Source organism: Chrysochloris asiatica, unplaced genomic scaffold (assembly GCF_000296735.1).
Source record: "Chrysochloris asiatica unplaced genomic scaffold, ChrAsi1.0 scaffold00028, whole genome shotgun sequence".
Lineage (NCBI taxonomy): Eukaryota > Metazoa > Chordata > Mammalia > Afrosoricida > Chrysochloridae > Chrysochloris > Chrysochloris asiatica.
This window is the reverse complement of record NW_006408546.1, coordinates 17300327-17323595: the sequence shown is the minus strand read 5'-3', so window position 1 is coordinate 17323595 and position 23269 is coordinate 17300327. Positions and strand designations below refer to the sequence as shown.

Here is a 23269-nt window from a genome sequence, read left to right as displayed (position 1 = left end):
ACAAGGTTTTTCCTCTGCCCTTCACCCTTATTTTATTTCCATGTGGCTCTGTAGAATCAGCATCGGACTTTGAAACAAAAGGTTAGTGGTTCAAACTCACCAGCCACTCCTTGAAACCCTTATACAGGGTGGCAATGCATCAATTTTGACTCATGTTGTTGTTATTAGGTGCCATCGAGTCGGTATCAACTCATAGCTACCTTACACACAGCAGAACGAAACACTGCCCGATCCTAGGTCAACCTCACTACTGTTGCTACGCTTAAGTCCATCGATGCTGTCACTTGGCCAATCCATCTCGCTGGGGGATTTCCTCTTTTTCTCTGACCCTCCACCTTTCCAAACATGATATCCTTCGCCAGCGGCTGGTCCCTCCTGACAATATGTCCAAAGTATGAGAGATGAAGTTTGGCCATCTTGGCCTCCAAGGAGCACTCTGGCGGCACTTCTTCCAAAATGGATCTATTGGTTCTTTTGGCAATCCATGACACTTTCTATATTCTCCTTAAATACCATAACTCAAAAGCATCAGTCTTCCTTATTCACTGTCTAGCTTTTGCATGTATATGAGGTTATTGAAAATACCATGGCTTGGGTCAGGCACACCTTAGTCCTCAAGCTGACATCTTTGCTCTTCAACACTTTAAAAAGGTCTTGTGCAGCAGATTTGCCTAGTGCAATACATCATTTGATTCTTGACTGCTGCTACTGTGAGTGTTGATAGTTGATCCAAGAAGAACGAAGTCCTTGACAACTTCAATCTTTTCTCCGTTGATAAGAATGTTGTTTATTGGTCCAGTGGTGAGGATTTTTGTTTTCTTTACATTGAGATATAATCCATACTGAAGGCTGTGCTCTTTGATCTTCAATGTTCAACTCATAGAGACCCTCTATAGGGTTTCCTGGTGTGGTGCTGTGGGTTAATGCACCAGACTGCCACGCCATTTGAACTGCAAAGTCGGTGGTTCAAGCTCACCAGCTGCTCCTCGGAAACCCTATACAGGGTTACTATGGTTCAGAATTGACTCGACGGCACTTAACAACAACAGTAGGGTTTCCATGGAGTGACTGGTGGGTTTGAACTGCCACCTTGCGGTTCAAATCGACCTTGAGGTTCACACCAGGACTCTTGTACAGAATTATTATGAAGGCTTGTAAAAACAAGCAGGGCCTGGAGCTTCTGATTCTGTAGGTCTGGAGTAGGCCCCAGAATTTGCATTTCTAGGATTCTTGGTGTAGCACTGTAGGATAAGTACTGGACTGATAATAAGGTCAACAGTTCAAACCCACCAGCTGCTCCTCAAAAATCTGATATAGGATCTCTGAATTGGAACCAATTGAACACACTTAACAACAACAGCTGATTCCCAGGAGCTGCTGAGGCTTTTGGTCTAGGAACCTCACCTTGAAAAGACTTGTTTTAGACTATGCTGCATCCACCAGCAATCCGTAGGCATCTCTCAGTACAGACTGTATTGGGCCTGGTTCCACAGCGGGGCACAGAGCAAGGAGCCAGCGTTGTCTTTGTCCTCACAGAAGTGAGATTTTGAATGAAACAATACCCTCACAAAAATAGGAGGAAATAGTAGGTCGTGTCTTCTGTGGTCTGGATAGCTGGTGACAAAGGAGGCTAGACTGGAGCTGAGCCTTATGAGATTGGGGGAAAGACTTAGGGAACAAATGTAAAGTGAGTATCTGAGAAAATGCACACCATTCCAAGGAAAGCGGCCTTTGAGAGCAGAGACCATAATGATGATAATAAAGATGGCAGCTACCATTACAGAGCAATTGCCACAAGCCGCCAGTCACTGGACAAAGCTCTATAGAAACACCATCAAATGTAATCCTCACAACAGGCTGATGTGCTTAATAATAGCTCCACTTAAGGTCTGTGAGCGCTGCTGCTGCTAGACTAAATCTGAGCAGCCAGTGGTGGGACCAAAGTTAGACTTACACATGCCACCTCACTTGTGGCTAACCTGTGTCTCTGGGAAAGACATAAGTCAAAGTGTAACAGGTTAGCTTCTGTCTAGTTCCTATACCTGCCACAGGCATGTGTTTATACTGACATTCTTTAGTGGCTTTTATGGTACTGTAGGATAAGCACTGGACTGCTAACCTGCAAGGTTGGTGGTGCAAACCCATCAGATGCTCCTCGGAAACCCTATACAGGGTTGCTTTGAGTTGGAACTGCCTCAGCATCATTTAACAACAAGATGGCACAAAAGGAGGCCTGGTATTGCAGTGGGTTAAGCATGAAGCTACTAGCTGAAAGGCAGATGTTTTGAACTCAACAGCTGCTCCATGGGAGGAAGATGTGGCAGTCTGCTTCTGTAAAGATCACAGCTTGGAAATAGTAAGGGTTGCTATGAGTCGAAATTGACTTAATAGCAGAGGATTTGGTTTAGTTAGACGTCACAAATCATTTGTACTATACACTGGACCATAAGATTGGTTTTAACTGAAAGGTCAGTGGTGTAAACCCACCAGTCGCTCCTCAGAAACCCTATACAGCATCACTATGAGTCAGAACCAACCAGACAGTGCTTAGCAACAACAACACTAAGCTGAAGATTGGCAGTTCAAACCCACCCAGAACTACTGCAGAAAGTAGTGGTGGTGGTGGGGTGTGCCATGGCGTTGGTTCTGACTAATAACCTACAACCCTGTGTAGGGTTTCTGAGGCTATAAACCTTTACAGGAGCAGAAAACCTCATCTTTCTCCCAAGGAACAACAGCTGGTAGTTTCGAACTACATTGCGGTAGACCTGGCAATATACTTTCAGAAAGAAAGAAGCCAGGAGAATTCCGTGGACCGACGCTGGAATGTCATAGACTCCACAGCAGCTAACAACGGCACTTTTAGGGAAAGATCTATTTTTAAGTCAGAAATACCTGACCACATTCTAGATTTTTCCCTCCACACAGGTTACCAGTTGTGTGAGGAGGGAAAGATGAAGGAGAAAACATCTCCATGATTTCAGGCTCGAAGTGGCTGTGATCAAAGCCGCGGGGATTGGGGGGTGGGGGGAGGTCGTAAGCCCTTTCCATATTGTGTATCATGGAAAACTCAGCCATTTGGGTGTCCCTTCACAGACAGTTTCTGGGGCCACACAAGATTGTAAAAAGCTGTGTCTTGGAGTTACAAAACATCTTTCCTATGTTAAAGGCTCCGGGTAGAAAACAATTTCTCTTAGCTTAATTCCACATTTCTGGTGCCAGGAGTTAATGCGCTGGACCGCAAGGTCGGCAATTCACGTACACCAGTCACTCCTTGGAAACCCTATACAAGGTCGCTATGAGTCGGAACCGACTCAACGGCACTCATTGACAACAGAAAAACCTATCACAAGCTCACTCTTTTGGCTACCAAACAGAATATGGAGTGGTCAATACACTGGGGGAGACCCGGACTCTGTGAACACCAGCTGAGAAGCTTGGAAGTATTCTCAGGAGACAACACGGCAGTAGGGAGAAAGAGGGCCTTGATTTCACCACCCATGGCCTGCAGGCTGGTGGCTTGGATGTGCTCATGCACAATTCCATAAGTCACAGAGGTGAAGCCAAATGAGCTGTCAAAGAATATAAAGAGTTGAGTATGATTGTTCCAGCCCTAACATATTTATAGAGCCCTGGGCCTAGAAAACAATTGCTGCTTAGTGGGTGCAGTTTATAAGAGCAAGCATAAACTGCCCCAAACAGGGACAACTTATCCAACTGGATCTAAAACTCTCAGTGGCTCCAGGGGAAAGGTAGAGAAAAGTCAGAAGCTACTAGCCATGGTATGTAGGTAAACTGGGGTGCAGTCTGACTTTCTGAAGAGAGGTGTCAGCACAGAACTGGTGGAACACAGTGCTGAGTCACTGTCCAGGGTTCAAATACCATCTCTACTGCTTCCTCACTATATAACTCAGGACAAATGGTGCAATTTCTGTGAACCAGTTTCCACAACGATAAATGGAGAGAATCTAGTATGTACCTTGTAGGTTTGTTGGGAGGATGAAATGAGTGGCGTTTCCCAAGGGAAGTTCCACTAATGAAGCAGCATTCCTAGTCTATGCCAAGAAACATCTTAATTGTCACCCTAAGTATTATTAAGGGTGCCCATTATTTACTTTACCTAAAACTCAGCTCACTACCTTTTCCATAAAATTAGTTCTCTGTTTTACATCTCTGGTTCTCACCTTCGTCCCACAAACTCAAAACCATGGTATCTCCTTCCAAATGATCCACCTAATTGTCAAAACTTTGTTACTACTACCTCCACTGTGTATGCTTAGATAAATCACTTAACCTCTCCGGACCCTCTTTCATCTTCTATGTAATTGAAAATTAGGTGCTTAAACAGTGGTTTTCAATTTCTTCATACCATGGAACTTTTTCTACAAACAGTCCACTAAGAGGAAGTCTAGGATTTAACCCAAATGGGCTCTACATCCACAGATTCTAGATCTGGGTCAAGACCCAGAAATCTGTAGTTTATAACATCTCAGGTGACCCTGATGCACAGTTAACTTTGGGACGCATTGGTAAATCCTTACATGGCAGGTGCTTCGCAAATAGGAGAATGAGGAACAGCCATTCACACACCAGTTGATGCCAGCTTGCACTCATTTTTCAACTTAGGATAAAAGTACATAATCCTTGTACTTCCGGGTCTAGCTAAAGTTATTTAAAATTATTCTCTTATGCTCAAAACTGACTTTATATAGTTTAGGATCCAAAGACCAGCCAGGACTCTTCACCATGCAAACATGATTCTGTTGTAGGTTCCCATCCGTGGTGAAACTACTGGTCCAAAGTGAGATTCAAGTGGCCAGCTCAGACCTTTCCTTGGTCCTCTTAGAAGTGATAATGACCAAAGAGAGGAGGAAAGAAGCAGAGAGAAAGTGGGATGAAAGGATGAAGGCAACAGAAGGCAACACAGGCAGCAAAAACTTCACTCTCCAGTCTCTCTTGTCCCCTACTCTCTGCCAGACAGCACACTGTGAAGTTCAGTCACCTAGCACAGAAATGAGATGAAATTCCCAGAGAAACAGCACTCAATGAACACCAGCGTGCTTACTCTTGAGGTCATTATTATCCCTCGGATTGTAATAGAATCAATCTCAGAGTTTGAAAGCAACTTGTCAAATGGACTTTGGAAACAAATTGTAAAGATTCAAACTGGCATCCAAAGAGAGCTGGAGAATTCAGGCATACAAGTGAGGAATATGATTTGACTAAAGACCTAGAGCTTGGTGATGATGTTCCTAGTAGGACAGAAACTTAACAAAGCTAGAATTGTCCTGTCTTGAGAGCTATTCAACAGGACCTTGGCCGTTTGGTTTGAGGGACATCTAAGCACAATCGGAAGTTAGCATGTAGGTGGACGTAACACTTAGCTGCTTATTGCAAAAGGCAGACATTCTTGTTAAAAGGGCGCTCTTTTTTCTCTTACAAATAGTATCTAGGAAACTAGTAAAAGTTGCTTTAAAACAATCAAAGTAAAAAAAAAAAAAATGTGAATAGAGTAAATGTGGAAATGTTGGTAATTGTCTTATCTGGGTGATGGCTATGTGGAATTCATTGTAATTTTCTCTCTACTTTTGTTTGTTTAAAAGTTTTCATAATAACACCAAACAATTATTGATCTTTTCCTTAAAGACTACAAAATAAATTACTGATCAGTTATTTACCAAATTATGTATTAGAGGCAGTAAGTGATGCAGACCAGTTTATCAAAGTAAACCCTCAATCTGCTTTAGAAATGAAGGTTTGTAACCATTCTTCCCTTCTGTGGTCATTAACAAAAGTGTGGTGCTGTAAGATAAGCACTGAACCACAAGGTCAATTTGAATTACATGGTGGTGGTTCAAACTCACCAGTCACCATACAGAATCATTAAGAGTCAGAATTGACTCAAGGGCATTTAACAACAACAACATGGCCTACCTAGATTGACGGTTTCCAAACAAACCATTAATTTTGTTGTTGTTGTTGAATGAAGTCATAGGGGGAAGTCCAATATGTCAAAGACAATGGAGTAACTGGGGTGGAAGTGTGTATGTGTGTGTTTGTGTGTGTTTGACTGTGAGTATGAGTGTGCATGTTTGTGTGTGAATTTATATATGTGTATGAGTGTCTTTGTGTCTGTGTGTGGGTATGGATATGTTTTACGGTATATGTGAGTATATGTATTGTGTGTGAATGTGTGTGTTTATGTGTATATGTGAGTATGTCTGTGTGTGGGAGTGGGTCTGTGTGTGTGTGATGGAAGGTCACACACAGCTCAGGAGTGAGCCCTGTCCACTATCTTCACTATGGGACACTCCGGAAGAGGTTCCTGGAGACTCTTAGGTGTCCATGCAATGGATGGAGACACCCTTATCAGTCCTGTGTAAGACAACCTTTGTCTCCCACTTGAGCAAAGATATGTGGACTGCCTGTTATCTGTGTCTGTGGTCCTTGAATGTTCAGCCCTTGTTAAAGAAATGAATGAGGCTGACTGAGCACATCATAACCTCCACAACTCCCTTTGCCAACAGATATTGATTTTGCCACCCGCAAGATTGCAGTACGCCTGACTCAGACAAAGATCATTGATCAAAATGGTGATAACTTTAAGACAAAAACCAACAGCACGTTCCGCAACTATGACTTGGATTTCACTGTTGGAGTTGAGTTTGATGAACACACAAAGGGCCTGGACAACCGTCACGTGAAGGTACTGACACGGGCTGGCATTGTCACTCAGACGCTCTGTGGGCAGGGAAGGCTATTTTGCTTTACAACGGAATACATGACAGAAATAACCTGACAGGGGTCATGAAAGGGGAACCAGAATAGACTTAATGGTGATCAAATCAATCAAACCCACTGCCATCAAGTCGACTCTGACTCCCAGGTTTCCAGGACTAGTCATCTTCACAGGAGTAGTAGTAGACAATCTCATCTTTCTCCCAAGGAGTGACTAGTGGGTTTGAACTGCCCACCTTGCAGTTAGCAGTCCAATGCTTATCCCATAGTGCCACAGAGCTCCTTAATGATGTTGACAACAAACAATTATTGAAGGTTTAGTAAGAAGAGGCCAAATGGCTTTACACTGAGCTTATAAGCAAAGGAGGGATGAAAGGGTTGTCTAAGACCAACCAAAGCAAAGCAAACCCACTGACATGGGGTCTGACTCATAGCGACCCTATAAGACACTGTGCCACAGGAGTTTCAAGGCTGTCATTTTTTCGGAAGCAAACTGTCACATTTTTCACCTGTGGAACTAACGGTGGGTTCGAACGACTGACTTTTCAGGCAGCAGCTGAGCACTTAAGCACTGCTCCCCCAGAACAGGGAATTCAAATTCATATACTGACATGGGCTAGGCAGGCAAAGTGACAAGGACAAGATGTGCTAGTACAAGAAGTGTGGAGTGGATAAGATAGCTTCATTTAAAGGGAACAGCACTTCTCGGCTGCTGCCAAGTATTGCCATGCAGGAATGAGAGCCTCATAATGCCGCTTTTCATCTTTTCAGGAGAAATGAGAGATTCTTATGTGCGATATCTCAAATTTTAGATGATGTCAATTGATTTAAGATTTTTTTAAATGCCAGCAAACCAAAAGGAGACCTGGTGGTGCTAACTAAAAGGTCAGCAGTTCAAACCCACCAATCCTTCTGGGGAAGAAAGATGTGGCCGTCTCCTTCTATAACCCTGTGAGACAGCTCTACCCCTGTTCTGTAGGATCACTGTGACTCAGAATCCATGCAATAGCAATGGACTTGGTTTGGCTTGGCTTAATGGAAACCAAACAAAAACAGTCAATGACTACATGAAACCGTCGTCATAGTCAACTCCAATTCATGGACACTGCATGTGTGTCAGAGTAGAACAGTGCTCCACAGGCAATGGGTGATTTTTTTCAGAAGTAGACCAGGCTTTTCTTCCAAATCACCTCTGAGTGAATTAAAACCTCCAACCTTTTGGTTAATAGCCAAACTCATCAAATGTTTGCGCTACCCAGGGACTCCTGTCTAAATGATGTCAGAATCTGTAGGATAAGCACTGGACTGCTAACCGCTAGCTAACTGCAAGGTGGGTGGTTCAAATCCACCAGTCGTTCCTTGGAAACTCTATACAGGGTTACTAGGAGTCAACTTGACAACAGCAGCAACACCCTTCACATCAGCAACAATTGCAGGGATTGCACGGTTCAGAAACTAGAAGGGTTTCCAGCTTCTCATTGATTGTGGTTGCCACTGATCTCTCACTGTCCGTTGAGGAATGCTTAGGCAGTTCAAACATTCATAGCATCTACTCCCTCTGTGCCAAACTCAGCAACCAGGTCGATTCCCAGACTGAGGGAGGCAAGGGTCAGCCACTTGGGACATCACTAGGAAGCAGGTATAGATACACCCACCCAAAAGCCCTCCACTCTCCCTCTCTTCCATCTCCCATAAGCCCACTGTCTCCACCTGCAGAACTCTGTGCTTCCAGGAGATGTCTCAAAACAAGCGCTCTCAACTCTCCCCCAAAGCTGGAAGCATGTGTGCTGGCTATAGTCCCAGGATGGGGAGGGAAAGCTGTTTTCATTGTGTGGTGATGACTCTAAAGCTAAGAGAGCGGGACATAGTTTACGTTTCAATCAAGTTGTTCTGAAACATCGATAATCTCAGCCATCAAGTCAAGGCTGAGTTACACTGAGTGTTTTTGGCTAAAGTGAGGATATGTGAAGCACTGGAAATTCTTTCATCAGAGCAGTCTTGGAGTGAGAACATAAGGTTACCAGGCTATACCATCCACTCGTAGCATCCTTCTCCAAGGGGATGATGGATAGGTGGGGCTTTTCTCAACTGTGCAGCTGAAAGACTGATCTATCAGACACCAGCAGTGATTGGAAAATTTGTCTCGGAATTTTTGCATCACTTTGCTGTCCTAACTGAATCAGTTCAACATGATTCATCTCTCCTCGCACTTCAGTGTGTGTGTGTTGGGGCGGGGGGGGGGGGCAGAATGCTCTTTAAAAGCAGATTGGTCCATTCTGACTTGTCCTTTGATCATCTTTCATGGTTGAGAACTTACTTGTGTGAAATACATCATGTCCTTCCAACCCTTCCTGGCCCTTAAAGGAGTCTGTCTGATAACACCTACTCTTTAATAACACCTAGGTGTCCTGGTGTGGCACTGTGGGTTAATGTGCTGGACTGCAAAGTTGTTTTGAACTGCAAGGCTGGTGATTCAATCTTACCAGTCACTCGTAGAAAAAGCTATACAGGGTCTCTATGGGTCATAACTGAGTCTCTATGGCACTTAACAACAACAACTCTTCCTTTGCCTCTCCACAATCCTTCCCCCTGAGACTGGTCCTCTATCTATGACCAACTGTTAACTCCACAGAGAGACGAGTCCCGTTGTCCATATCTTGTCTCTGCTTTGCCTGCAGCAAAAAGCCAAGGTCAATAAAAATACACGGTCACATGTACACAACAGTAGTGGAGGCTGTGATACCCAGGCAGAGATTCCCCAGACTCCACAAAGGGCTGGTTCTCAATAGAGCAGGGTCCCTTGGTTCTACCTACTTCCTGCCACCTCTTCAGCTGGAAGAAGATGCCAGAGGGTGGGTGAGTCTGTCTTCCTGACTCATTTCTATTGTCAATCCTGACCTGCATGCCTGTGGAGGCCTCCTTACACTCTGGTTCTCCAGGGTTCTCAGTTCTTGGTCACTCTCAGAAACCGCTCTAAAATTCTCAGTTAGTTTGGAGGAGAGGTAGGTGTTGGGTGGGTGTGTAGCAGAGACTTAACAGGGCCCAGCAGTGCCCTGTTCTCTGCTAGGTGTAAAGCTGGAACGGAACCACACTGTGGGGCCTGGGAACCCCTTTCTGTCTTCCTGCATTTCATACGCATCCCTAACTTCCTATCCGGACTTCTTACGAAAACGATGTAAAGCCTTTTTCAAACTATGCAAAACCAAAACCCAATGCTATTGAGTCAATTCTGACTCACGGCGGTCCCCTATGGGTCAGAGGCAGAACTGCGCCATGTTGCTGGCGAGTCCATTCCAACTCAGAGCAATCCTGTATGAAATTTCCAAGGTTATAAATCTTTGTGGGAGCAGAAAGTTTCATCTTTCTCCCGAGGAGTGGCTGGTGAACTTGAACCGCTGACCTTGTGGTTCTCTGTCCAGTGCTTATCCTACAGAACCGCCACACTCCCTGAACTGTTCCATAGGTTTTTTTTTAAATACTCAGACTACCCCAAAGTAAAGTAAAAGATAGTAGTTGCTATCCATACAGTAAAATATTACCCAGCAATAAAAAGAAATGAAATACTGATTCATGCTACTCTGTGGATGAACCGTGAAAACATTATGCTAAGTAGAGGAAGCCAGACTCATATTGTATGTTTCCATTATACGAAATGTTCAAGAAAACAAATCCATAGAGACAGAGAGTAGATTAGTGGTTGCCAGGGGCTGGAGGAGAGGCTAATAAGGAATACAGGGTTTCTTTGGGGGGTGATGAAAACGTTCTAGAATTAAATTGTAGTGATGGTTGTACAATCTTATAAATATAAGGGCAACTACTAAATTATACACTCTCCAAGGGTGAACTTTATGGTATTTGAATTATATCTCTATTTTAAAAATACAGTCGATCCCTGAACAACAAAGGCTTGAGCTGTGTAGGTCCACTTATACACTAATTTTAAAAAACCCAAACACTGTGTGAAGCTAATCATCTCTGCGAGAGCAGGACATCTCTCCAGCAAACTGCACATCACAGTAAAAAGTGATCTTTCCTGGCTCTCACAGTTTTTCATCGTGTTCAATGTTAATACCATAAACCTTAAATATCACCATGGGAACCATAAGAAGTGTCACTAGTGATGCTGCAAGTGATCTCAAGAAGCAGAAGAAAGTCATGACCTTGCAATAAAAAGTGGAATTGCTTGATACGTACTGTAGATTGAGGTCTGCAGCTGCCATTTCAGGAGAAATGAACCCATTGTAAGGAGCCATGGTAAAAAGGAAAAGGAAATTTGCGTAGCCATCGCCGCAGCTATACCAGCAGGCGTGAAAACCTTGCACTTTTTGTGAAATACTTGTTCATCTCATATGGAAAATGCAGCTATTGTGTGGGTGCAGCCCATAATACATATAACATGAAAAATACATGATAATTCATTGTCTTATCAGTAAGGCTGGCAGTCAGCAGTAGGCGATTAGCAGTCATTTCAAAGAATCAAAAGTTATTCATAGACTCTCCGACTATTCTGGGTACCAGTGCCTCTAACCCCCATGTTGTTCAAAGGTCAGTTGTAAGTAATTGAGAGCGAGGAAGAGAGTAAAGGTGGGGAAAAGCAGATATAGAATTTGGCAGTTAGAGCCAAAAATGTCAGTGTGATGTCCAGAAGAGACATGGGAGTCCAGAGGAAGCGTCCAGGGAGTCAGGTGAGACTGCAGGAGGGGAAGCACTCATGGTTCGCTGGAGAACGAGGGCACTGAGGCAGGAGGAGTAAGTCTTGCCTTACTCACTGTCTACTAAGCAACAAGCTCATAGCATCCTCCAGAGAACCCTAGTGGGGCAGTGGTTAAGTGCTCAGCTAATAGCCAAAAAAACTGGTGTTTCAAACCCACCAGCCTCTCCGTGGGAGACAGATACATCAGTCTGCCTTGGAAACCTTACTTTGTTATATAGGGTCATTATGAATTGGAATTGACTCTGTGGCAACCAGAATAGTGTCCCCCAATGCTCTTAATTCAAAGGACTGTCCTGGTGTGGCACTGTAGGATAAAGCACTAGACCACAAGGTCAGTTTGAACCTCAAAGTAAGTGATTCAAACCCACCAGCTGCTCCTCAGAAACCCTATATAGGGACTCTTATAGGGACTGTGAGTTGACGGCACTTAACAACAATCTTCCTTTTTTAAAAAAAGAAAAATCTTATTTGGGAGTGATTCTAAATTTACAGAAATGTCACAAGCATATAACAAAGAATACCCATAGCCCTTTATCCAGAATTACTTATTGTTAACATCTTACACTATTTGTTCTATCATTTGCACATGCTCTGTCTGATACATAAGTGTGTGTGTAGGGGGAGGAGTATATTTATTGTCTGGGCAATTTGTTATTTTAACACGTACATAATTTAGAATGTATTTTCTAAGAATTAGGGTAGTCTGTCTGGTAGTGTAGTGGTTATGAATCAGGCTGTGAACCTTAAGGTCAGCAGTTCGAAACTACCAGCTGTTCCATGGGAGAAAGATGAAGCTTTCTGCTCCTGTAAAGATTTACAGCCTCAGAAACCCTGTACAGAGTCGCTATGAGTCAGAACCAACTCCACGGCACATAACCACCACCACCCCCATTCCTGTCCCTAAAGCTCAGTTAACAACTTCTATAAAATTGATGTCGATAAATTCATATCCAATTTACCACAAAGAGCTGTTTTTAATCATGGACATTGTGACAGGAGAGTGAAGTGTTTCCTGGTATTCCACACATGCCAGTGTGGGCTCAAATTCCTTCTGTAACTGTGTGCAAGCCCATTCATCCCTGGGCTGTTCTCCTCTTCATCCACAACTCAGAAGCCATGGCTTTCCTCCTTATATCCATATCCTCAACCTCAGGATCCTTTAAGGCAACTGAGCCTCTTTAAAGCCTCCTCTGATACAGGGATGAAGGGCATCGACGAAAAGCAAATTGAATTGTGCAAGTCTCTTCTCTCTGCTTCTCACTGTCTATTTATGGAGGAGCAAGGCTGTACTATGGTAGGAATTTTCATGATTCATTGATAACCAATTTACTCTGGGGTCAGAATAACTTTTCATCTTGCTACTCAGTATGGATTATTAAAATAGAAGATGAGGTCTGGCCCCTGCACACGAACATTTTTCTCCTTCCTCCCTTCAACAAAAGTCACTACGCCCTTAGCACATGCCAAGCCTATGTCAGGAGCAAGACATAAAATGATGAGTCACTTGTGGGAGGATAGCCATGTAGATGGACAATTGTCACATAGTGTCCACACAGCTAGATGGGCATGCCCTCTGGTGAATGCACAGAAACAAAGGCAAGGAGCCTGGCTATAGCATCAGCAATGATTATTATTGAAGAAGACACATGCTCCTTTATTTCCTTCTGTGGATTTACCTTAAGATTCTGTTTCAATCATGGATTCACTCAGCAACACTCAGTAGCACCTTGTATATGTGGGGCACTGTTCCGAGTGTGAGGAAGCACCGAGAACAACTGACATGGCCTCTTCTTTCATAGATCTAACTGGAAGCCCTGGTGTTGTACTGTAAGATAGGCACTAGATTCTAACTATGAAGTCAGCAGTTCAAATCCACCAGCTGCTCCTTGGAAACCCTATATAGAGTCACTACGAGTTGGAACTGACTCCACAGCATTTAACAACAATAACAGCTTATTGGGGGAGTCAGACTTTAATCCAATCAACATATATTCTGTGATCTGTAAGTCTATATGAGGTTGGGGATGGGAGACTAGAAATCCATGATCTGTAAGTCTATACGGGGTTGGGGGAGTAGAAATTCCTGATCTGTAAGTCTATAAGGGTTGGGGGGTGGATAGAAATCCTTGTCATCCAGGCTTTCTCATCTATTTGGGAGGGAACTGGGTCAGAGTCCAAGACTGATGCTGGAAAACATCAGGGAATATTCCAGACAACATCTCTCTCCCAGAGGAGCAAGTATAGTCTTTGAATCGAGCTTCTTATAGGCATTCAAAGAAAAAAGAATGGCCCCGAAGGAGGAGACTTATTTTTTCTTTTGAAAACATGTGTAATTTTATTTGAAAATTAATTTGGTGGATCGTAATCCACGCAGCTTCCACCTGCCTGACAGTTTGTCCTGTTGTGGCACATTGCATGTTGCCGTGATGCTGGAAGCTATGCCACCAGTAGTTCAAATTCAGCCAGTCTCGATTTATGACTTACTCAAATTATGATGAACCATACTTATGACCATCTGTTGTTGTTTTTTGGCATATTTTATCATTGGTAAAGGAGCCCTGGGATGTAGTGGGTTATGTGTTAGGCTGCTAATAGTAAGGTTAGCAGTTTGAATCCACCAGCCACTCTACATGAGAAAGATGAGGATTTCTGCTTCCATAAAGATGTACAGCCTCAGAAACCCTACATAGGGTCACTATGAGTCAGAACCAACTTGATAGCACTTAACAACAGCAGGAGCATTAGTAATATGTACTACATACAATATTACAGCATGCAATTTACTAATGTGATCATTCTCAGAGTTCTGGTGTGGCATTCTGATGTGGCACTACGGGCTATTGCCCTGGACTGCAAAGTTGATTTGAACTGCAAGACAGGTGGTTTATTCTCACCAGCTGCTCCTCGGAAATCCTATACAGGTTGCTATGGGTCACTAGCGACTCAGATGTTAAGATATCAGATTTAGAACGATACTGATTGTAAATGCCAATAATAATGAAAAAAATTTTTTAGAAAGAGAGAGAGAGAGATGCAACTGATATCAGAATTAACTTATAATGAAATTACCAGAATGGCACCCCTTTTTAAGTTGAGGTCTATCTGTACTAGTAGGATCACCCAAGGTGGACAGGTTTCAAGAGAGCTTTCAGACTTACACAGGCTAGAAAGAAAGACCTGGCGATCTACTTTCAAAAATACGTCAGTCAACACACTGTTACCAATGACAACAGAATATTGTCCAATATAGTGCTAGAAGATGAGCCCCCTGGGTCAGAAGACTACCTTGAACTCAAGCATGCTGGTGACCATGAGGATGGTGTGGGAGCAGGAAGCATCCCATGGGTCACCGTGAGTCAGAGCCAATTCGATGGCAACTAACAACAATGATACACACACACAAATGGTCTAAAAACAATCAAAGCGGTAAAATCCGAAGTTTCCTTCCCATCCTTGTCCCTACTCCCTCAGTTCCTTCTCTGAAGATCTCTGTTGTTAAGTATTTCTCTTGCCTACATATACAAACATACATGTAGCCTCCCCCCTCCCCAGCCCCTGCCCTGTCCTTGTTTTCTTGCATTGTGCACATGGCCCTGCTCCCTGTTTTTATGAACAATACACCATGGAGACTGCTCTTCTCCATAAGTGGAGAACTGCTGTCTCCTTGCAATGGCTGACTCGCAAGGATGAACCACACCATATTTAATCAGCCACCCACTGACAGAATTTATGAGGCTTCCAGTCCTCTGCTGTAACAACAATGCTGCGATGCATCGGGGAGTAAAATGAGAAGGAATAAATTGTACATAAAAAATATAAAATGCTGCCAAGGTCAAATATTATGTTAGAAATAGGTAGATTTAACAATCTGTAGGAAACAGGCTTCTACAAAAAACAAAAAACCTAAAGGATACACATAGGCTAGTTTATCACAAATTGTTGGGTTTATAAGATCTAGAGGAAAGGAAACAATTGGCCCGTAGCATAATATTGTTCATAGAGGTGGAATATGCTTTGCACAGACTAGGAAGAAAATCAACTAGTGCCAGGGTCAGCCTCGAGAAAGGGCAGCACGGACCGAGCCGCTAAGCACAAGGTGGGCAGTATGGGGCGCTCTGCTCCCGTAAAGATTCACAGTTTCAGAAACCCTATTTGGGGTTGCTGTGAGTCAGAATTGACTCTGTTGCAGTAGATTTGGTTTGTTTGTGTTTGGGTGGACTCAAACGTCTAACTATTTGGCTAACAGCTGAGCTAATCAATTATTTGCAACCCCTATAGCTCTGGTAGCGTAGTGGTTATGAATTGGGCTGCGAACATCAGGGTCAGCAGTTCGAAACTACCAGCTGTTTTGTGGGAGAAAGATGAGGCTTTCTGCTCCTGTAAAGATTTACAGCCTCGGAAACCCTGTACAGGGTCACTATGAGTTGGAACCGACTCCACGGCACTTAACAACAACAACAACAACAATAGACTCCAAGGCAAGCACAAAACCCAGTATCATCCAGTCAGTTCTGACTCATGTTGATCCCATGCGGCACAGAGTATAACTGTCCCATAGGATGGTCTTGACAGTAATATTTACAGATGCAAATCACCAGGCCTTTCTTCTGTTGTATTGCTGTATGTGTTCAAACCCCAACCTCTACATTAGTTGTTAAGCACCGTCAAGTTGATTCCAACTCATAACAATCCTGGTATAGCACTGTAAGATAAACACTGGACCACAAGGCCGATTTGAACCACAATGTCAGCAGTTCAAACTCATCAGCCGCTCCTTGGAAACTCTGTACGGGGTTGGTATGAATTGAAATTGACTTGACTGCACTTAACAATATAGGATCTCTGAGGAGTGGCTGGTGGGTTTGAAATGTTGACCTTGTGGTTAGTACTCCACTGCTTATCCTACAGTCATTCCAGTGTTTCAACTGTAAACTGCGCCACCCAGGGACCTTAGGCAGATGCTGAGAGAGAGAAGTAAGAAATAGGAAGACTTCGAGGAATTATATAATTTGTGAAAACATGCGCATGAATTTGAGTGTTCATGGGGTTCAGTAGGAATGTGGCTTCTCCAACCTGCTGGCCAGCTCAGCCTGCTTGTACATTGTACCCCATGGACATGGACTCAGCATCTCTACTGCTTCCTCTATGCTGCTAAGCAGTTGGCATCACCGCCCAGAGGAAGCCAGGGACCAGGAGAAGACCCACTTTATCCTGCGTAGCTGGGCAGCTTCCCTGCCTCTCTTACTGTCTGCAGTGGACAGTCCTCACAATGTGCTTCCTGACGTTAAATTCTCAGAAGTGGAATTTCTAAGTCAAAGAGTAGATATGAGAGGGCTTCAAAGTTTTGTGGGAAAATCCCATTATCTTTTCATTCCAGTTTTCCACCAACTTCTTTAAACCCTCTCCTTGGTTACGAATCAGGCTGCGAATCTCAAGGTCAGCAGTTCAAAACTACCAGCTGTTCCACAGGAGAGAGTTGAGTCTTTCTGCTCCCATAAAGATCTGCAGCCTTGGAAACCCTGTGCAGGGTCACTATGAGTGGGAACCAACGCCACAGTACTTAACAACAACAACCCTTCAAATGGGCTCAAGTGTGGGCCCAGGACCGGGCAGTGGTTTGTTCTGCTGTGTATAAGGTTGCTATGAGTCTGTATGGGCTCGGTGGCACCTAACAACAACACCCTTCAAAAAATGGATACCAGCTTATTGTACTTTTTCTAGACAAGTAGGAGAATGCTTGTTTCTCAACACTCTGCAACTCAATGTATTACCAAACATTTTGATCTTTAGTCACTTAACTAATTGCATCTGAAAAACAAAGTCTTAATTTGCATTTCTCTTTTTAAAAGTGATGTTAACTATCCTTTCTTATACTTAAAAGTCATCTGTCACACTTGGTTGTTGTTTTGTCCTCTCAGTAAACCACTGGTTCATGTCCTTCATTGATTTTCCTTATTGGTTCACTGGAGTCCTTAGGAACAGCTCGATTCTGTCCTATTCAGGGTCCCTATGAGTTAGAATTAAGGAGCTCTGGTAGCATAGTGGTTACGAATTGGCCTGTGAACTGCAAGGTCAGTAGTTCGAAACTACCAGCTGTTCCATGGGAGAAAGATGAGGCTTTCTGCTCCTGTAAAGATTTACAGCCTCGGAAACCCTGTATAGGGTCGCTATGAGTCAGAACCGACTCCATGGCATATAACCACCACCAGAAGTTAGAATCAACTCGGTGGCAGAGGGCTTGGGTTTGAGTTTTAGATATAAGGAAATCAGATTTTATTTCCAGATTATTATTTACCTACTGGTTTTGTGGTACTTTCTCCCTCCCAGAAATTTTACATTGCCACGTAGTCAAATTTATTATCTTACCCACCACTGATTTGAAATGCTATCTTTTTACCCACATGGTAAAATGAAGCATTACTGTTAATTTTCATCCACTCATAGTGACCCTGTATAAGGCTCCCAGGGAGTCACTTGTTGGTTTGAACTGCTGACCTTGCGGTTAGCAATCCGGTGCTTCTTCTACAATGCCACACCAGGACTCCACAAAATAGAAGAGTAGAATTCCTTTTAAAATAATGGAATTCAGGATTCCTCACAGAGGAGCCAAGGAGTCCTACATGTGGCTGGAATGGAGGGTGAGGTGGAATGAGACTGGGAAGGTCATGGCTTGGCCCAGGCTGAGACCCTGTCCCCTGGGCCAGCAGGAGTCCTGGCACGGCAGCCGGAATTGCAGCTAGCTACAGGTTGGGGTTTGTTCAGCACTGCAAAACATCTGTTTGATTTGCCTGTGGATCTGTCGCTGCAGTCCCTGGTGACCTGGGAAGGTGATGTCCTCGTGTGTGTGCAGAAGGGGGAGAAGGAGAACCGTGGTTGGAAGCAGTGGGTCGAGGGGGACAAGCTGTACCTGGTAAGTTCCAGGGTCCACCCAGCTCCTACCCACTGTGCTCAAACAAACTACTGTGCTCACCTCACTAAACTCTGTGACAAGAAAAATGGCCCTGCTTTTTTCCACTGAGCTCCAACCAAAAGTGTGGTCATACAGGTAGAAAACCATTTTCATCTGGCTCTGGGCTCTGCAGGAAGAAATCTATATGGTTGTTTCTGTGAATAGCTGCAATTAAAAGGAAAATTCAAAATGCTGAGTTAGGAAGCTAAGGTCCAAGAAGAAATGCAGGTAACCTGCTAAAGACCAGCTGGGGAGAAATAGGAACCCAGAGCTAAGACACCTTAGAGAGTACCCCAGCCTTCTCACAATTGTGGGAGCCTGGAAGAGAGGAGGGATGGGCTAGGGAGGGAGCATCTGGGTCTGGAATTACGTGTAGACCACAGGTATTGACTTCTCATCATAAGGTATGTCCACAGGACCCCTAAATAGTTTAGGTAAATTTAGTAGTAAAACACAGCAGTAGGAACAATTGCTGGTATCCTTAAATAAATGACATCTAGCTAGACAACTTAATTTTTCATTCTTCAGTCTTCAAGGCAAATTATGAACCCCGCATTCAAAGAGTGAAAACGCATTCATTCATGCGTGCCTTAAGTTTCTTATTCACTTAATGGATGGCTCCTTCGTAAATGGATCGTCATTCACTCATTCACCTGTGGAGTCAGACTCCAATGTCAGTCTTCAGGTCACCATGGTGCCCTTCAGAGCCAGCCATGCTGTACCTGAGGTCCTTATTTTCAGAAGTAATGTCACCTGGTGACAAACGTGAGACATTCCCTGTGGTTCTCCACTGAAGCTGTTCCCTAGCTCCTCTGGTTGAGATGATGGATTTTTTAAATTGCAGTACAAATGCCATTGGTTTCCGTGGCTGCGACAATGGATTCATAGCCACCTGTCATGATCGTGGTGCGCGTCCCCACACTCACGTTTTTCTCTCCTCCTTCAAAGGACCACTGATAAGGAGGTGCTGATGAGACAGATGGTTTCCTCTATCTGATTAAGACTTGGTCTTACACTGGCAGTAGCTCAGACCCTGTCTTTGTGGTTCAGTCACCAATAATCCTGGAGGCCACACAACCCACAGGGTAGAGGATGGATCACTAGTCAGCATCTTCCCAAGCCCTTGACTTTCAAATGCTTTTCCTACCAAACCCTCTTCATGGCTTATTATAAATTAGGTCATACTTTAATCACAGGACTAGGTGAAATCCCACCCAAGAGGGTAATTCCTTAGCAATTTTCATGTTTATAGTTGTTCAGGCTCAATTCAAATGTCAAAACCAAATTACTGCTACCTGTAGGGCATGTCAGTTGATGGGATCTGTAAAATACACTTTGCCCAGAATAACTAAGCGTCCTCTAATCTGGCCACCCCCACCAGCCCACTCACAGACACCAAGGGGACAGGGGGCTAGGCAGAAGGAAGGCCAGGCCCACTGCCTACTCACACCGCTTTCTTAATATTACAGGAGCTGACCTGCAGTGGCCAGGTGTGTCGTCAAGTGTTCAAGAAGAAGTGATGTCACACAGGAAGCTGGCTGAACACATGTTCCACTCAGAGTTCTCTATCGACTTCAGGAAGGAGACATGGAGACCCTCCCAACCCTGGGCCCCATCACAGTGTCTGAATAAATTTTCAACATAGATATGTATGTAACATGGTAAACATAGTCTTCCTTCTTTGAAAGATGTCATTAAATTAGATATAAAGAAACAGAAAACACTCCTATATTTTGGAGTCCTTTATAACTATTGGTGGTGGTGTGCATCACCAAATTCTTTCAACTCATAGTTACCCCATATGACAGTAACACTGCCCCATGGGGTTTCTTGACCTTAATCTTTATAGGGTCCCACTGCAAGGTCTTTCTCCTGAAGAACAATTGTTGTTGTTCATTGCCATCAAGTCAGTTCTGACTTTCTAAGTCCTTTTGTACAGGGTTTCAAAGGAGAAGCTGGTGGGTTTGAACCACTGACTTCATGGTTAGCAGTCAAGAGCTTATCCCACAGCACCACACCAGGACTCCCACAGAGTCACTGTTGTTGTCAAGTGCTGGCGAGTTGGTTCAGACCCAAAGCAACCCTGTATAGCGTTTCCAAGGATCATCTGGCGAGCTTGAACCACCAACCTTGTGGTTCAAATGACTTTGCAGCCCAGTGCATTAGCCCATAGTGCCACACCAGAACTGTACTAGGTGAGTTCAAACTGCAGTGGCACGTAGTTGTGTACTCCATCAGGGCTCCCTCCCTCTGATATACCGCCTTTTATTTCTAGAGCTGGAGTCTTGGTATGGCATTGTGGGTTAATGCACTGGAATCCAAGGTCGATTTATACCACAAGATCGGTGGTTCAAGGTCAGAAACCCTATATAGGGTCACTGTGAGTCAGAATCCACTTAATGGCACTTAACAGTAATATTGTTTAAGGAGTCCTGATGTGGTGCTGCAGGATAAGCAGTGGACTGCTAACCACAAAGTCAGTGGTGCAAACCCACCAGCCATTCCTCAGAAACCCTATACAGAGTCGCTATGAGTCGGAACCAAGTTGATGGCACTTAACAACATCAACAACATTTCTAGAGTTCAATGTCAGTTCTACCCACAGGCAGAAGAGGTGACTTGATTGCATGTTGACCTTTTATATGGTTTATCTGTTGTTTGTTTATTTGTTTTATTTGTGTTGTGTTAGTATGTTTGTTTGGGAGGTTGTTATACCTAGAAAACAGTCTTTGGCCCACACAGCATCCCCCACAAATTCTTTTTTTTAAGTGTATCAAGTGAAGCTTTAAAGAGCAAATCATGTTTCCCATTCAACAATTTACAGACATCGTGTTTCATGCCATTGATTATAACCCCACAATGTAACATCCCTTCCTCCACTTCTTCCCCTTTGTTTTCAGTTTCTTGAACATCCCCAATTTGAGATTTATTCTGTTGAGTAATGCATTCATTTCTCTAAGTTTCTCTTTTAAGGAGCATATGCCTTAGAATCCACACTTGCCTTATGGGTCCATGAAGACCTCTGGCAGCTGTGCCGTGCCAGCTGCTCTTGGCCCAGGCAGGCCATTTGCCTTTAGCACTGGGCAGACTGGCTGCATTGCAGAGACCTCGATATATTTTCTCCATCACTGCCCCATGCAGATTTCTGTCGACTCTGGAGCCATGTGGACTGAGTTCAAGTCCTGTCATTCCACTTCTTAGCTGCATTACTATGGACTTCCCAGTCCTAGTTTTCCCCTTGTAGAAAATGAGGAAAACAGAAAGAGCATCTTCTCCACTGGGTCATTGTGAAAACTGAGCAAGTTAAGACAAATCAAGTGCTTGGAGCCGAGCCTGGATCATGGGCAAAGGCTCAAGACCTGCTAGCTCTGCTTATTATGCAGAGTCACTTCCTCTACAGTTGCAGGGATTCAGGTGAGCAGATGCTAAGTAGCAGCAGGTTAATACTTCTAAGGCCTCCCGGTGCTTTCAGAACATTAGCTTCCTTATTCTGAACAGAATTGTTATTTCCTGCTGGATACACAAGGAGGTAATTCCCCTAGAAGGGCAGAGCACTTAATGGGGACAGACTTATGGTGGAGCACTTGCTGGGGTGCAGGGAAGACACTGTAGGTTAAAACCATCTCCTTTACACCTCTGCAGGGGACCTGGAATCCCATCATCAGATAAATACCACCTTTAAGAGCACTCTTCTACCCTGAGAAGAGTGGCACATAGGCCTGGCACACTTTCACTGATCTTGGACATCCTAAATGGAATTAGGAGATGACAGAATTTCTGCAATCCAGCCCGGTGGCCAGGTTAGCCTTGGCTCAAGCCATTCCGAGGACCACCTCGTAAGCTGTGGCCCCCAACAACCATGCCTATGTTCCTGGCCCAATAAGTCTAAGAAAGTGCCTGGCTGGAGCCTCGTGCCAGCTGAGACTTAGGGGACTCTCAGGTCAAGCCAGTGAGAGGCAGTGAGGAAGATCGGGAGACTCCTTAGAAGATGCAGGCCCCATCTCCTGAGGCAGACTGGGGTGCTGAGCTGAGGAACTAATGAAGGGGTTCCTTTGTCCCACCTTTTCCCAAAGCTGCTCCAGGAACCCGACTTCCACCTGCTGCTCCTCCCACCATCCCTGCCCACCAATCTCAATGATCTGCTCCTTTGTCCCACAAGAAAATACTATGAAATGAGATCAGATCTTAGATGTCTTTAAGGATCGAACTGTAAAGCACTATAGTGACGTAAGGCGTTAGTATTTATTAGTAATGCTTGATCCTGGGTTTTGCAAAATGTATTCTACGGGATGTTAGTCCTTAGAGATCCTGTGAAAAGGTGAATGGCCAAATGAACTTTCAAAATGTTGAGAACTTTATCCTCTTCTTAGAAATTCATGATGATAATTCATGTTTTTAAAGCTCTGAAAAATCCTGCAGCAAAGAAGCCTGACTTAACCCACAGGATCCCTTTTCGCCCAACAGAAGTTCATGTCTGCAGAGAAAAATAAAATCAAACCCACTGTCAGGAAGTCAGTTCCCACTCATAACCACCCTGTATAGGGTTTCCGAGACTGTGAGTTAATGCACTAGTCTGCAAGGTTGATGGTTCAGGCTCACCAGCTGCTCCTCGGAAACCCTATACAGGGTTTCTGTGGGTCAGAATAGATTTGACGGCACTTAACAACAACAACAAATCTTTACAGGAGCAGTAAGCCTCATTTTCTCCCACAGAGCAGCTGGGGATTTGACCTGTCAACCTTATCGTTAGCAATTCAGTACTTATCCTATAACACCACCAGGGGGCTGCATGTCTGTAGAGTGTTTGGGAAACACCACACTAATTTCTTACCCACAAAGAGTACTTTATCGAGTATGGATAAACAGTA

General features: G+C 44.0%; 1 protein-coding gene across 1 annotated transcript in view; it reads left to right on the top strand.

The window, feature by feature from the left end:
* The window catches only part of RBP2 (retinol binding protein 2, cellular), a 30413-nt gene extending 10492 nt beyond the window's left edge, over nt 1-19921 (top strand). The window contains exons 2-4 of the mRNA XM_006846617.1: nt 6528-6706; nt 18261-18362; nt 19871-19921. Coding sequence (XP_006846680.1) covers nt 6528-6706; nt 18261-18362; nt 19871-19921 — 332 coding nt within the window. The remainder of the gene's footprint in view (nt 1-6527; nt 6707-18260; nt 18363-19870) is intronic.
* The last annotated feature ends 3348 nt before the right edge of the window (nt 19922-23269 follow it).